Source organism: Phocoena phocoena, chromosome 12 (genome assembly GCF_963924675.1).
Source record: "Phocoena phocoena chromosome 12, mPhoPho1.1, whole genome shotgun sequence".
Classification (NCBI taxonomy): domain Eukaryota; kingdom Metazoa; phylum Chordata; class Mammalia; order Artiodactyla; family Phocoenidae; genus Phocoena; species Phocoena phocoena.
This window is the reverse complement of record NC_089230.1, coordinates 66,671,581-66,686,576: the sequence shown is the minus strand read 5'-3', so window position 1 is coordinate 66,686,576 and position 14,996 is coordinate 66,671,581. Positions and strand designations below refer to the sequence as shown.

Genomic DNA, 14,996 nt, shown 5'->3' with positions numbered 1-14,996 from the left:
TTCCTTAGATCTCTCTATTTGTTATCACTTCTCCATAGAACAGGCCATACACACCTACTGCTAAACATGCTATTCCCCTCCCTCCAACACACACACCCACCCCACCGGCACCACCCGAACACTCTCACCTTTATGATCTGTTCTGCCCAGAGACAATCCTGGGTGAAGATTATGGCTGATAATCTGAGTTAAGTCTTCACGGCTTGTGCTTTGAGGGCACCATATTTCTGTAAAACGGTTTCTTAAGGCAGGAGACAGCTACAAAGAACACAAATTCTAATGTGAATTTAATACCTATGAGGAAAGCTAGAAAACAAATCCTTTGAATGAATGCTGGCTGTGAATGTGGCAGGTACCCAATGCTTCTTTTATCACCTCTACTACTGTCTATAATTCACTGAACACCTATTTGTCCAGCTCCTTCCACATGTCATCTCATTATCTCCACCACACTCCCCGAGCTCGTACTACCACCCCTTTCTTTATAATCATGGTAGAGAACTTCAAGGTCTTATAGAGTCTGTGGTGCAAGAAGGATTCAGCCCCCGTAGATGACTTCCAAACCCCAACACTTTCCCCTAAGCAAAGGCCCTTCCCTTTACTTTCCCTTCAGCTACTTGACTGGTGGTTTGGAGAAAATAAACGCTATCTTCCCATGGGGGAGAGCTGTCTGAAGTAGAAGGAGAAAACTTTGATGTGGCTCAAAGGGAGTGAAATTGCAAACAGGTATATACTTACCTCTTGTATGACAAAGAACTGTTTAGTCCTCCAGTCTCAGGGCCTTTGCCCTCAGTCTGGATTCATCCTACCCTCCCCCTAGGTCAGATAACACCCGCTCACAAAAGTTCACCAACGATTTTCTTTTACTGGACAGATCAACTCCATCCTCCGCCTACCTGGCCTAGCACAGCAGGACCAGGAGCAACGCCTGGACCCAGGAGCAGCTCAGCAAAGGCACCAGGGGTCGCATGTGCTGCTCAGCACCATCTCGGCTGAGCAGGATCATGGTTCCAGGATCCCACCTCCCTCTGCAGCAAGGCAGGCAGAACCAAAAGCTATCTTTCCCTTCGGTAAAAGCCGGCAATCTCTGTCTAAAAAAAACTTAAGCTAACCTGACAGGCAAGTTAACACATACATCCTTGACATCAGATCTTTCTGTGCTATTTCCATGTGCCACAGCGCCTGTTTTCATACTTTGAAACTGTGCTGTATGTTATTTCTTCCCTCCAGTACATTTCCCAAAGCACAGTGATCATCTTTCTTCTTACCCTACTGAGGAAAATCAGGCCCTAAATATCATTTCCATATTTCAGGCAGCCACCAAGTTACCAAGAATCTTAACTACTTTCACTCCCGATCAACCCATTTCTGCTCATCATCCTGATCTACTACCACACTACCCTTTCCCTAACCTGAACACACCAGGGTCCCACACACAACGCAGACTTCTCCACTGAGAGGCTTCGTGAGCCTGGAAGCCGTGGGGCTTGGGGGACCCTCATACCACCTTCTGAACAGAAGAAATCACCCTCACCCTTTCCTTTACCAACAGTCTGAGGGGGACCCACACGACCCCTGAGGGAACAGATACTCTCCACCTGCAAAACCAGGACAGGATCCTGACTGTGACGGCTTTTTTGTCACTTTAAGTCATTCATATCACCACTCCCGTGTTTAACAGAGTAGACTCTAGAAGCAGAACGGGAGAATAAACTTCAGTTTCAACTTTTCTCATCCATAAAACTAGCGTAATAACTTCCACACAGAGCTCTCATGAGACTTTGTTACCTTAAGGTATGTAAAAAGCCAGGCAAAGTGATTGAAATAATGAAATTTCAGGCACATACAAAAGTGAGACATCAAATAAGGAAACGTTTTATCTGTCAGAATTATTTTTCAACCTTATAATGGCTCTCTCTGGATTTTTATCTTTTACTCAGTTTTTACCACATAAAATTCCAGACCCATTTTTACATACTGTATTTATGGGTACAGTGAGCTGAGGTCAAAAGGCAGAAAAAAATTATGCTTCAAGAGCACAGTTTTACCTCTTTTTTCCCGAAGTCACCCCCGGGGTTCATGGTTGCCAAGATACGGAATTTCTTCCCAGCAGTCAACAGCTCTACCTCATTATCCTTGTCCTCTAGGTTGCCTTTCTCAGCTAATAACAGAGACTTTTCCACCTCGAGGACACTACAAGAAAAATTGGAGAATGTCAGATTAGAAAAGCCTTCTGTATTCTATTCTGTGGTCTTCAGTGTTCTCAAAAAGGGAAAAAAAAGTCATCTCCTTTGCTGAGCTTTCACTTTAGTTAATGGTTTCCTGCCACAAACTTCAAAGTGAATAGTTATCCCTATTCCTATGTAGTGGAACAACAGTTCTGATCAAAAGAAAAAGAAGTCCTTTTCCCACTTACATCAAGACACTTGTTTTAAAAAATGGGAGCCTAACTTCTTAAAAAATGGGAGCCTAACTTCCCTGGCGGCACAGTGGATAAGACTCCACACTCCCAATGCAGGGGGCCTGGTTTTGATCCCTGGTCAGGGAACTAGATCCCACATGCATGCCGCAGCTAAGAGTTCGCATGCTACAACTAAGGAGACCACCTGCTGCAACTAAGGAGCCGGTGAGCCACAACTAAGACCTGGCACCACCAAATAAATAAATATTTTAAAATAAATTAAATAAAAAATGGGAGCCTAGCATGCAAGTGTTCATGGCAGCATTATTCACAGATATAGAAACAACCCAAGTACCAAGAAGAGGTGAATAGATAAAAAAATATGGTATTATCTACACAATGAAATACTATGAGGAACAAAAAGGAACACACTAATGATATAGGCTATACCATGGAGGGACCTCAAAACATTGACGCAAAGTTAAAGAAGAGACCATTTATATGAAATCTCCTGAAAAGACAAATCTATACAGACATGAAGTGGATGAGGAGTTGCCTGGAGCAGGAGGTGGCATCAAAGATAAACTGTAAATGCACAGGAGGGATGCTACTGGGATGATAAAAATGTAAACTGAATTGTGGTGGCTGCAAAACTCAGTAAATTTACTAAAACTCGAATTAGGGGACATCCTGGCGGTCCAGTGGTTAGGACTCTTGGCAACCGCACTGCTGGGGCCCAGGGTTCGATCCCTGGTCGGGGAACTAAGATCCCACAAGCCGTGCGGCATGGCCACCGCCCAACCCCCCAGCCCCCTACACACAAAGAAACAACCCCCCCCCAAAAAAAAGGAAGAAAGAAAAAAAATAACTTATTGAATTATACATTTAAAACAGGTACACTTCATGATATGTAAATTATACCTCGATAAAGAGAGAAACACAGGTATTCATCAAGATTCACACTGATCTGAGGTTTTCTGTTTTGGGTTTTTTTTTTTTTTTTTCTTTTTCTTTCTGACCAGGCAGCTTGCGGGATCTTAGTTCCCCGACCACGAAATGAACCAGGGCCCTCGGCAGTGAAAGCGTGGAGTCCTAACCACTGGACTGCCAAGGAAGTCCCTGTTTCGTTTTTTCCCCCCGGGGTTATTTCCATTTATTTTACTTTTAGTAATATAATTTTTTTGCTATCTCATGGCTGAACACCTATTTTGAAGAAACAATGATTTATTTTTCTAATCAAGTGACCAAGCTGCTGAGTCTTAAGGTCTCAACAAATGCTGCATCTTACTATTTTCATTGCACAACAAGACTTATTTTGATTACTCTGGTAAATAGCAATTTTGCTTCTCCAGTGGTTCTTATTTGCCAGTCAGGACAGATGGCTACTGCTTTCGGGCGGTTTCTGTTAGGTGAGCCCTCATTTCCGGTATCTCATCAGGGATCCGTCCATCGGGACTTATCTACATGGTTGGCCAAGGCATCCTGCACTGGCTATCAGGGCTTCATTCTGTTGAACAGGATATTCCTGAAATCTCATTGATATCCTTCGTGTCATTTTTAAACATTTCTGGAAGCAATGTTCTGAGCAGGTGAGGTCACTTCAGGCTTTACTTCTCTTGTCCTGAAGTCTTTCACACTGCAAAAAGCAGGTTTACCGTAGGCTTACTGTGTAGGTTTTGAGAAACTTCTTAAACTGTTTTATCTGATCAGATTTCAGTATTTGTGCAGCCATATTCTTTCAGTACGTTCACTAGTCACCTTTTCTGATGCATGAGTTCCTTTCTGTTCTGGAAAGGCATCTTTGCTTGAATGTCTCCAGCAAAGCCTGATCTCTTACTCAAGCACATGCTCTCACATCCGACACCAGTATGCGGCTAGGGGGCTATGTGGCCAGCCAAGTCTGGTGTGGAGGGTCAGCGTCCTGGTCTGGGGTTTTAAGAGGCCTTACAGCTGTAACATCCAGGATTTTGATTCTAGTTCTTTGAAAAAAAAAATTAAGATAATGGCCACATAATTTGCCTTAAAAAAGAATTTTAACTTGGGCTTGTTTGTTTTAGCCCTATCCTCCCATAGTCCCATCTTTCGGATTATTGACAGCTAAACAGAAAAACTAGGTCTCTTAAAGACACTGAGTGCTAAAGCCAAAAAAGGCAATAGCTCATCATCATTTTCAAACAGTTACTGAATACAGTGTACCTATGGAGAACATTACTGCGCACAAGAATTAATATCTATAAAATCCAGACCCAGGGTAAACCTCTTACACTTGTGTACCTGTTGAGTCTTTCCAGGACAGAGTCGTCGGCTAGGGAGATCTCATCCAAGAGGAAAAAGCCGTCCTCCTTCATGGCCAGAACCAGAGGCCCATCATGCCACTCAAAGAGTCTTGATGTGTCCATTTCTTCCTATAATTTGGAAAAGAAGAGGGCGAAATTAAAGGGCAGGTGGCTCCACAAGACAATACACATGTAGCTGGTGGGCGTCTGCTGGAGTTGCTCTGCAGAAAAAGACTGGAGAACAGGAATAGATCTCGCCTAACAGGATGCTTGTGGAGGTCCCTTGTAGACCAGTGAAAATCTGAAGATAAGGCATGTATCAAACCTGTACGCCCCACCAGGAATAAAATCCCACAGTTGACTCTCGCACAGAGCTGACTGCAATTCTTTAAATGAACATGTTATCATTTGCTCAGGACAAACCTTGTCATTTGGCTTCTGTCTCACAGGTCGCAACCCCCCCAAGAAGTCCGATGTCTCCATGTGTAAGTGGCAGTTGACCGAGTATAATTTCTGCTTTGCCAAGGCCGCAAACACTTGACAGATAGTAGTTTTCCCACACCTGTTAAGAGATACAAACCAGATTAACAAGGAGCATGAATTCCAAATACACACCCACGAACACCCCAGTCAACGAGAGAGGGGAGCTCTGGCCACAGACACTGCTGGCCAACACAGGGCATCTAGCCAACACAGAGCGCCTGCCCCTTGGCTCAGTGGGCCCTTCCCCAAAACACAGCACCCTACCATGTCTCTTATCCAGAAGGGCACACACTACATGAACTCTACTGAATTGAACTGAACCCTCAAAACGAGTTACTGTCTCCCCACTTTACCCAGTGTCTCCAACCAGCAGCACTGGTTCACCAAATTCCAACGCCCTTCCCACCAGCATCGCCAGTCTCCGCATGCCCTTGGTCCACACGACGTGGCTGAATTTAGACTCCAGTGTGGATATCTGAGTAGACAATTTACCTATCAAAGGTAGAGTACATATTTAGGTTCTAATATGAATACAATTCAATTTATTCTCCTCTGGATGTGATGGCCTACTCACTCAGCAATTTTAGGAGATTTTCTTTGGAGAAGAGGGATTGAGGACACAATTTTTTCTTGAAATGTTTTTCAAGGACTTCTTGAATCACATCAACCTCCTCCTGCTTCCTGACTCGGCCTGCCAGAAGCATAAAACCTTGAAAGAAAAAAAAAAAAGGAACCGTCAAGTGTCAATACCAAGGGACACTGATACTATGGAGCATTAGCTGCTGGGAAGAGGAAACCTGAAGAACTACTTTGGAAAACCAGGAGAACTTACTACAACTAACGATATGCCTGCACTCTGCCTTGGCAACACGACTTCTAGGTAATCCAACACACATGAACTCACGTGCACCAAATGACACTCAGGAATGTTCAGAGCAGCTTTTCTTTCTAATAGCTAAAAAGCAGAAATGACCCAAATGTCCATCAACAAGAGAACAGACAAACATATCACGGTATCTCCCATACAATGGGTTACAACACAGTAATAATTTAAAAGGAATGAAGTCCTGATGCACAAAACAGCACGGCTGAATCTCACATTAGATTGAGTGAAAAGAAGCCAGACACAAGAGTACATACTGCATGATACTATTTAGATGAAGCACAAGCTCAGGCACAATCCATCACTGGTGACAGATGTCAGAGCAGCGATTATCTATCTCTAGGAGTTAAGGCTGGCAAGAGCCATGAAGGAATCTTCCGAGGTACTGGAAATATCCTAAATCTCTCCTGAGGTGATTTACCTGGACACCCACATATGTAAAAATACATTAAGCAGCACATGAAATAACAGAGCACTTTACCCCCTTTACTGTTACATTTTATGTTATACCTCGATAAAGAAAGTTTAAAAAAGGGGCTCCTCCCTGTACTCTTTCCCAGCGAAGAGAAAATGTAACTCTCATGGGTCAGTTTTATTTCCTCCCCACGCTTAGTAACCACCCTGTTAAGGATTCATCAAGACTTTTCAATTCAGAAGATTCAGAAAGGCTTTCTATGCTAGCACAGAGAGGAACATACAAATTCTTCCCATTGATTAAACCAAAATAAACAAACCTGAGTCTCAGATGATGTAACTACCTTCGCTCAGAACTCTGGTATTATCCAACCCGTCAGTTTTCTGTACGTCTCTAAGGCGCAAGCATAACTCTCCATGGTCACCACAATGCAGATAAAAGGTGCTCAAAGACCCCCACCAACCACCTGCCTAAACTCCTAAAGGCGTTATGTCCATATCCTGACTCCCACAGGTAGCCACCTGAAGCTAAGAGTGAGAAAACCTTAGCAACCAAAACATAACAGCACAGAGGCCTGCAGAAATAGGACCACTTACAACATCAGTCAGGACTTGAGGGAGAACGGCTCTGTTCCTGCAATGCCTAGTTAAATATATATACTGACGACAATTTGGGCAAGATTTGTTGTAATAACACAGCATGCAATCTGCCCTAAGTCCACAGTTAGAGAGCATGTGCTGAGAGCATACCATCGTTGGCTAAGTGCTGCAACCAGTCATACTCTTTCTCCGTCTGCTCAGCCAATCTGTATCGCTCAGCCCATCGGAACAGATCACGGAGGGTGATGAAGCCTTGCTTTCCAGCAAACACTGAAGAACCTCTGCGATAGGACTATTAAAGGACGAAAACAAATGAAAAAGGGCAATGGCAAGCGTACAGTACAACTTATACAAAATTCCTGACAAATTTAAGCTCCCATAAAAATGATTCATTCCACTATGATTAATTTTTCTTAAATGTAAAGGGACTGCAGGGCTTTCCTGGTGGCGCAGTGGTTGAGAGTCCACCTGCCGATGCAGGGGACGTGGGTTCGTGCCCCGGTCCGGGAGGATCCTGCATGCCGCGGAGCGGCTGGGCCCGTGAGCCATGGCCGCTAGGCCTGAGCGTCCGGAGCCTGTGCTCCACGGCAGGAGAGGCCACAGCAGTGAGAGGCCCGGGTACCACAAAAAAAAAAAAAAAAAAAAGTAAAGGGACTGCAATCATTTGAAGATAAATGTTCAAACCCATGTGTAAGTAAAGAACATAACAAATAATGGAATTCCATCTCATATAACACATAGAAAACAATTACGAATAATAATGCAAATAGTGGCAAACACGCAGGAAAATGAATCCCGCAGTGTGGGACCACAGTAGTAAGAGTGGCAATTATTAGCTTTCTAGGAAGTAATTTAACAGTGTATAATTCTGATAAAAACCACTTTTAACCCCATAAAATAAATGGGTTATTCTTGGGACTTCCCTGGTGGTGCAGTGGTTAAGACTCCACGCTCCCAATGCAGGGGGTCCGGGTTCAATCCCTGGTCAGGGAACCAGATCCCAGATGCATGCCGCAACTAAGAGTTTTTGCATGCCACAACTAAGGAGTCCACAAGCTGCAACTAAGGAGCCCACGACTGCAACTGAGGAGCCCATCTGCCGCAACAAATAAATAAATAAATAAATGATGAGTAAGTTCTGGGAAATCTTTAGGAAAAAAAGGGGGGGAGGAATATTCTTAAAAAAAAAAAAAAAACTGTAGCTTTGTAGAACTGAAAAGGGAGAGCCACACATAAAGGATCTCTTTAGTTATGTCCATTCAAGGATTACACCCATTTAAAAAGCAAAAACTGCAGTTTGTTGATGCCAAATTCCAACCTAAGTAAAATGTTCCACATTATCCACAAGTAGGGAACTGTCATCACATATAATTATCAGAAAAATTTTAACATGGTATTAAATTGCCAATTTACAACACAAAACCAAAAACTGGATATTAATGGAATGAGTTTTAAAGATAAGATCCTTACTCTGAAAAAAATAATAAATGGGTGGATGGGCTGTTTCTACCCCAGGAAGCCTCAGATTCTGATCACCAAATCTCATCAACACAGTCCATTTGAAGCTAAGTGATGGAGAGATGGAATACCTGAAGCTCCAGCATGACTTTAACCAACTTGCTGCAGTAGGAGGGTGGCAAGCTACACCGCTTGTGCAAGATGGTTTCCAACTCAGAACTAGGCAGTTCATCAAAGTGCAATTCCACAAATCGATTCCTGAAGGCTCTAGAAAGCATCTGGGAAACGCACAGAAACAACATGATACAAAGGACCTTTTCATTTAATTTTCAAAATGTATGCTCTGCTATTCACCACAAAAAGAAAAATCCTTCAAAAGAGGTAAAAACACCTCAGTCTTACCAAGACGACTTTTCTACTCAATTCGGTAACAAACAGGAGTAAGGGGGCAAATGCTACACACCTTTCTGCCTCCGTAAAGTCCTGGGGGATTCTGGGTAGCAAAAAGCATGAAGCGAGGATGTGCTTTAACAACTTCTTGTGTTTCCGTTATGAGCAATTCACGGTTATCATCCAACAGTCTGTTCAGTGCCTCTAGCACATCGGTAGGGGCCAAATTTAACTCATCTAAAATAATCCAATAGCCCTTTCTCATAGCATCAATAAGAACACCTTAGAGGAAATACATACTGAAAATTAGTGCATAAATTAGTCCAAAGTTTTTTTTTAAATGTTATATACAAATCAACAAATCCTAGATTATCATTAAATTTCAAAGCAAATTATTCTCTGCAGCTAGTCATGTCCCCAAATAATTTGTGGTTGTGCGTATCAAGGATGCATAATTTTCAATTAAACATACTCCGTTTTATTTTTTATTATTATTTTTTTTTTGCGGTATGCGGGCCTCTCACTGCTGTGGCCTCTCCCATTGCGGAGCACAGGCTCCGGACACACAGGCTCAGCGGTCATGGCTCACGGGCCCAGCCACTCCACAGCATGTGGGATCTTCCCAGACCGGGGCACGGACCCACGATCCCTGCATCGGCAGGCAGACTCTCAACCACTGCGCCACCAGGGAAAGCCACTCCTTTTTATTTCACACAAAGGGGGAGCCAAAGCTGATGAATATTACATTTACAACTTACTTTTTCCCCTGAAGTCCACTTTCATTTAAGTCACCACATTCTCATCTATTCTCAGCTTCCCTCTGTTAAATGCTTACCCCTCTTCTGATTCTCTAGGAAATGACGTAGTTCAACTGCACTCTTCAAAACTAGGCCCCAGGACTTCCCTGGTGGAGCAGAGGCTAAGAATCCACCTGCCAAGGCAGGGGACACAGGTTCCATCCCTGGTCTGGGAAGATCCCACATGCCACGGAGCAACTAAGCCCACGTGCCACAACTACTGAAGCCCATGCACCTAGAGCCCGTGCTCCACAACGAGAAACCACCACAAAATGAGAAGCCCGCGCACCACAATGAAGAGTAGCCTCCGCAACTAGAGAAAGCCCGCGTGCAGCAACGAAGACCCAACACAGCCAAAAATTAATTAATTTTTTAAAAAGGAAAAAAAACCTAGGCCCCAGTCCTGTGCACAGCCAACAAGATTAGTGTGGCTCAAAGGAAGCTGGGGCCCTAACCATCACATAGCTCAGGGAGAAAGAAAAAACAGCTATTATGGCGTCCATCCTGTGCCTCAACTGGAAAGGATGAAGACTGCTTGAGGAGACCCAAGGAATAGAATTACAACCTTACCTTCTTTAAACATGAGCTTCCCTGAGGAGCCGGATGTGTAACAACCAATGTACTCCTGAATATCTGTGTGCTCGTGGTTGTTAATACGCACACAGTGGTTACCAGTAGCTGCGGCCAGCCACCGTATCAGGCTTGTTTTACCCACTGATGTCTCTCCCTGAATCAGCACTGGATATGTTCTTTAAAGGATCAGCCAATAAAGCAATTAAAAAGAGAAAAAAAAAGACAGAAACCAGAATTAAATCATGTAGTATTTAAAAAAGAACAACTATAACATTTAACATCTTCATAAGAGAACATTTTTATATACCTATGCACTACTAATGGAACGTTTCTTAAGCCCTGAGAAGTTTCTATGTAAAAATGGTTCCTCAGGGGCTTCCCTGGTGGCGCAGTGGTTGAGAGTCCGCCTGCCGATGCAGGAGATACGGGTTCGTGCCCCAGTCCGGGAGGATCCCACATGCCGCAGAGCGGCTGGGCCCGTGAGCCATGGCCACTGAGCCTGTGCTCCACAACGGGAGGGGCCACAACAGTGAGAGGCCCGCGTACCGCAAAAAAAAAAAAAAAAAAATGGTTCCTCAGAAACTACCGAGGAAAGTAATTCCAGCCTCTCTTGCACTAGTGAGAAACAGTAAGCAGGAGTAACTGTTACACACTGAACAAGTAATGGGTAATGAGTATCCATCAGCAAAATACTAAAAAGCAACCTTAATGATGGCCAAAATAATGTGTCCATATTGCCCCCACCAAAGGTACAACTAGAAACGATGTTTTGTGTCTGGAGAAAAGTGACAGGATTGACTTAGAAAATAATTATTCACTCAGCCAATGAATAACAACAGAGCTCTTAGAAAGTTCAGCAAGTAGGACTAGACTTTCAGCAATGCCTATGCTGGTAAGACATCACAGCAGTGTTAGAAAAGGTCCACACACCCTGCAGAGACCACTCGGACTATGTCTCTCAGGTTCAGCTTGACAGAAGACGTGAGGATGTATGTCTCATCTATTGTAGGTTCCTTGTCTCCCACTGAAATCCAGTAGCCTTCTACCTGGATAAGCCGACCTCCTTTTGGTTCTGGAATAGGCTGAAAGACACAAGAGTTAGAGAAATAACCCACAGACCCACGACAACTATGGCTTTCAGAGAGGGGTGTAAAGTGGGAAAAAAAACTGTCACCAAGAATGCTGCTTGTTCTGCTTGTGGGTTCATTAAAACCCACAAATGAACATGAAAAAAAATTACTTTGAGGAAGGAGAACAAAATGGCGACACGTACTGGTTTTAAAATTCAGGTGGGGTTAGGGAGATATGGGGGAAAACTTGAATGAAAATACTTTCTCAGATAGTTTATGACTCAGTTCTCTTCTCTCATCTACCAAACATCCCACTCTAAGTATTTTGGTCAAAAACATGAATTTCATATAAACCACATTCCCAAAACATAGCCAGTGTTGTATTGGGGCGGGGAGAGGGGGGCGCTATGCACTACTATGTTCTGGATCCCCTAGAAGACATTAAAAATAAAAGCAACCCTCCAGAGAAACTAATTTGTTAAGGATAATATTGTAGATGATGGCATAACCTTTTGAAGGTATGGTGGAAGTTAAGCTGATTTATACAAAACTGCCATTTTTATAGATCAAAAATGGTCAAATGGTGGTCAGATATATAGCTATAGAAAAGTGCTCTTCTAGAACATTTAGCCCCCTGACTTGAAGCCACAGTTGTAGGCACTGCTTTTAAGGACTTCTCAGTTGGGCAGAAGAGCAGTGAGAAAAAAGAACTGTTAAGCCACCATCATATATAAGCATGAGGAAAGCATACAAAAAAATAAGTGGAGGGGAATGGTAACGCGATAATAATCGAAGCAAGCTTGAGTCTTTTCTCAGCATTGTCACAGTTTACCAAAAGTATATATTCATGTGTTACTTGTGTAATTTTTTAAAAGGAAAAAACATTGAATCAAAAGTACCCACAATCCCAATGGCTCTTTCTTCCTAAAGAGCAAGCAATAGACAAACAAGTCAGTTTGTGAGCCAGTTTCTCTCAGCCTCTTTCAATCCCATGTTATTCTGTAATTTCCTCTGTCAAACTGAAATGGTGATTGTGTACAATAGAAACAAGGAAAGGAAAGGAGAAAAAAAGCCCAACCATCAATCAGAAGGGGGGTGTGCAGATAAACTGTGGCGCAAGCTTCCAATGAAATGCTATGTGACAATTAGAAAGCACGTCACTCACAGTGATCTGTGGTACAGACATAAAAATACATCCAGGATATAGTTAGGTTAAGAAAGGAAACTACAGAACATTCTTATGAGACGGTTTCATTTATATTACTTATATTACATATATACAGGCAGACCTTGGAGATTTTCCAGATTTGATTCCAGACTACGGCAATAAAGCAATTATCACAATAAAGCCAATACGGCAATAAAGCCAGTCACACAAATTTTTTGGTTTCTCAATGCATATGAAAGTTATGTTTACACTGTACTACAATCTATTAGGTGTGCAATAACATGTCTAACGAAGATGTACATATCTTCATTTTAAAATGCTTTATTGCTAAAAAATGCTAACCATCACTGACAACATAGGGTTGCCACAGACCTTCAATTTGTAAAAAACTGCAGTATCTACTAAGTGCAATAAAGCAAACTGCAATAAAGTGAGGTATGCCTGTATTAGAATTTACCTTGATAAATCTACACACACACATATATTAGAATTTGAACATATAAAAAAGATTTTTAAACTTTTAAATATATATATGTATACACACACACACGATTTAGATGGAAAGGACTAACTATAGGGTTTAAATCTCCAAAGATCAGGATTATCAGGAATTTTCACCACCTATGTTAAAATTTTGTGGAACAAACTGACAACTTTTATAATTAGAAACAAGTTTTGCAAAAAAACCAAAACCAAAATCAAAACAGCTAACAATTTGATATTTCAGCCTTTCATTTAAGTCAAAAATCAAAAAAGAACCTACCTGCTTCAGCAGACTTTTAACATTGCCAGAAACAATGTGCTGACAGATGAGCTTCTGAACTATTGGGTGCGATGCCCTGTCAAGCTGTGTTAAGAAACCCAAACAAAAGCCCTAGAGAAAACACAAGTGTAACACTATTTATCCTTCTGCAGTAACAGGCCAACTTATTTCAGAAACAAAATTCAACCTCTCGGGTGGTGCTGGTGCCCAGAACAACTTTTTTTTTAAAAGAATATATTTTTTATTATTTATTTTACTTTATTTTAATTAATTAATTATTTATTGGCTGCGTTGGGTCTTCGTTGCTGTGTGCAGGCTTTCTCTAGTTGCGGCGAGCGGGGCCTATTCTTCGTTGCAATGCGTGGGCTTCTCATTGTGGGGGCTTCTCTTGTTGCGGAGCATGGGCTTTAGATGGGCGGGCTTCAGTAGTTGTGGCTCGCAGGCTCTAGAGCCCAGGCTCAGTATTTGTGGCGCACGGGCTTAGATGCTCCGCAGCATGTGGGGTCTTCCCAGACCAGGGCTTGAACCTGTGTCCCCTGCATTGGCAAGTGGATTCTTAACCACTGCGCCACCAGGGAAGCCCCAGAACAACTTTTAAATGGGACACAATGGTAGAAAAAGGGCAGGGTAGTTCCGGTATGAAAAGTTCTGAGCTCGTCTGACTAAACAGAAAACACTGGCAACCCTGGCACGGGCATCCCCGCTTGCTCCTTCCCCATGGTGTGCCCATCCAACAAGCTCCCAACCAAACACAGACTGGACAAAGACCTCATAGAGCGAGCGCTGGATGTTGCCACACGGATTGGAGGCTGCAAATCGCAGGGCCCTACAGAGAGTCCGAAGGCTGTAGTGAGGTCTGTGGCCGGTCCCATCCACCAATTTTGTCCCAGACTCCTTCCGCACAGCTGTATAGAACCTACAGAGAGGATGCAGTTCAAAAGATTTATTTTATTAACTAATAAGCCCTACTATTTTGCTGTTGTTCTCACTTCTCTACAAAAGGAGCAAAAGGCATTTTTATAGATTAGATGGCCAAGCTTACATACAACTTCTTAGAGCATCAAAAATAATAAAGTGAATATTGATCAATTTCCCTTAGGATGGAAAGAGGAGAAAGGTGAGATGTGTCTGATTTTTAAGGGAATGGTAGTGAGATATGAGAGGCCCTTAGCAAGAATATACTGAATCCAAACACAGGGTTCCGAAGTCAGCTTTAATATGAGGGTTAAATGAAGTCCCTGGGTAATCTCTAATGGTGATGGATAAGCACTCAGAAAACAAAAGTAATGGTATTTTAAAAGAAAGTCTACAGATACGGTTATAATCAACAATGACAAAATGTTAAAAAGCATGATGATATGGTGACCATTTCTACTTTCATTACCACATAATTTAGAAGTCCAGAAGATGACAAGAGGGAAGAAGTTTCAGACTGAAACATCAAGTGCAAATCTCAAAAATTCATGAAGGACTTCCCTGGTGGTGCAGTGGTTAAGAATCCACTGCCAATGCAGGGTACACGGGTTCAAGCCCTGGTCCGGGAAGATCCCACATACCGTGGAGCAACTAAACCCGTGCGCCACAACTACTGAGCCTGCGCTCTAGAGCCCGCGAGCCACAAATGCTGAGCCCACACGCCGCAACTACTGAAGCCCACATGCCCAGAGCCTGTGCCCGAAACAAGAGAAGCCACTGCAATGAGAAGCCTGTGCGCCGCAAT

General features: G+C 42.9%; 2 protein-coding genes across 2 annotated transcripts in view; both read right to left on the bottom strand.

Moving 5' to 3' along the window:
- The window catches only part of MDN1 (midasin AAA ATPase 1), a 152,735-nt gene that overhangs the window by 87,097 nt on the left and 50,642 nt on the right, over positions 1 to 14,996 (bottom strand). Inside the window, exons 21-33 of the mRNA XM_065888608.1 lie at positions 14,045 to 14,192; positions 13,277 to 13,387; positions 11,206 to 11,357; positions 10,273 to 10,451; positions 8,979 to 9,187; positions 8,647 to 8,793; positions 7,208 to 7,349; positions 5,735 to 5,869; positions 5,514 to 5,652; positions 5,101 to 5,239; positions 4,676 to 4,806; positions 2,049 to 2,193; positions 129 to 258 (exon numbers count right to left, since the gene is read on the bottom strand). Coding sequence (XP_065744680.1) covers positions 129 to 258; positions 2,049 to 2,193; positions 4,676 to 4,806; positions 5,101 to 5,239; positions 5,514 to 5,652; positions 5,735 to 5,869; positions 7,208 to 7,349; positions 8,647 to 8,793; positions 8,979 to 9,187; positions 10,273 to 10,451; positions 11,206 to 11,357; positions 13,277 to 13,387; positions 14,045 to 14,192 — 1,907 coding nt within the window. The remainder of the gene's footprint in view (positions 1 to 128; positions 259 to 2,048; positions 2,194 to 4,675; positions 4,807 to 5,100; positions 5,240 to 5,513; positions 5,653 to 5,734; positions 5,870 to 7,207; positions 7,350 to 8,646; positions 8,794 to 8,978; positions 9,188 to 10,272; positions 10,452 to 11,205; positions 11,358 to 13,276; positions 13,388 to 14,044; positions 14,193 to 14,996) is intronic.
- On the bottom strand, positions 3,858 to 4,133 carry LOC136132303 (mitochondrial import inner membrane translocase subunit Tim9-like). The gene is given in 3 exon segments (XM_065889190.1): positions 3,858 to 3,926; positions 4,001 to 4,034; positions 4,036 to 4,133. Coding segments are annotated over 3 exon segments (201 nt in total).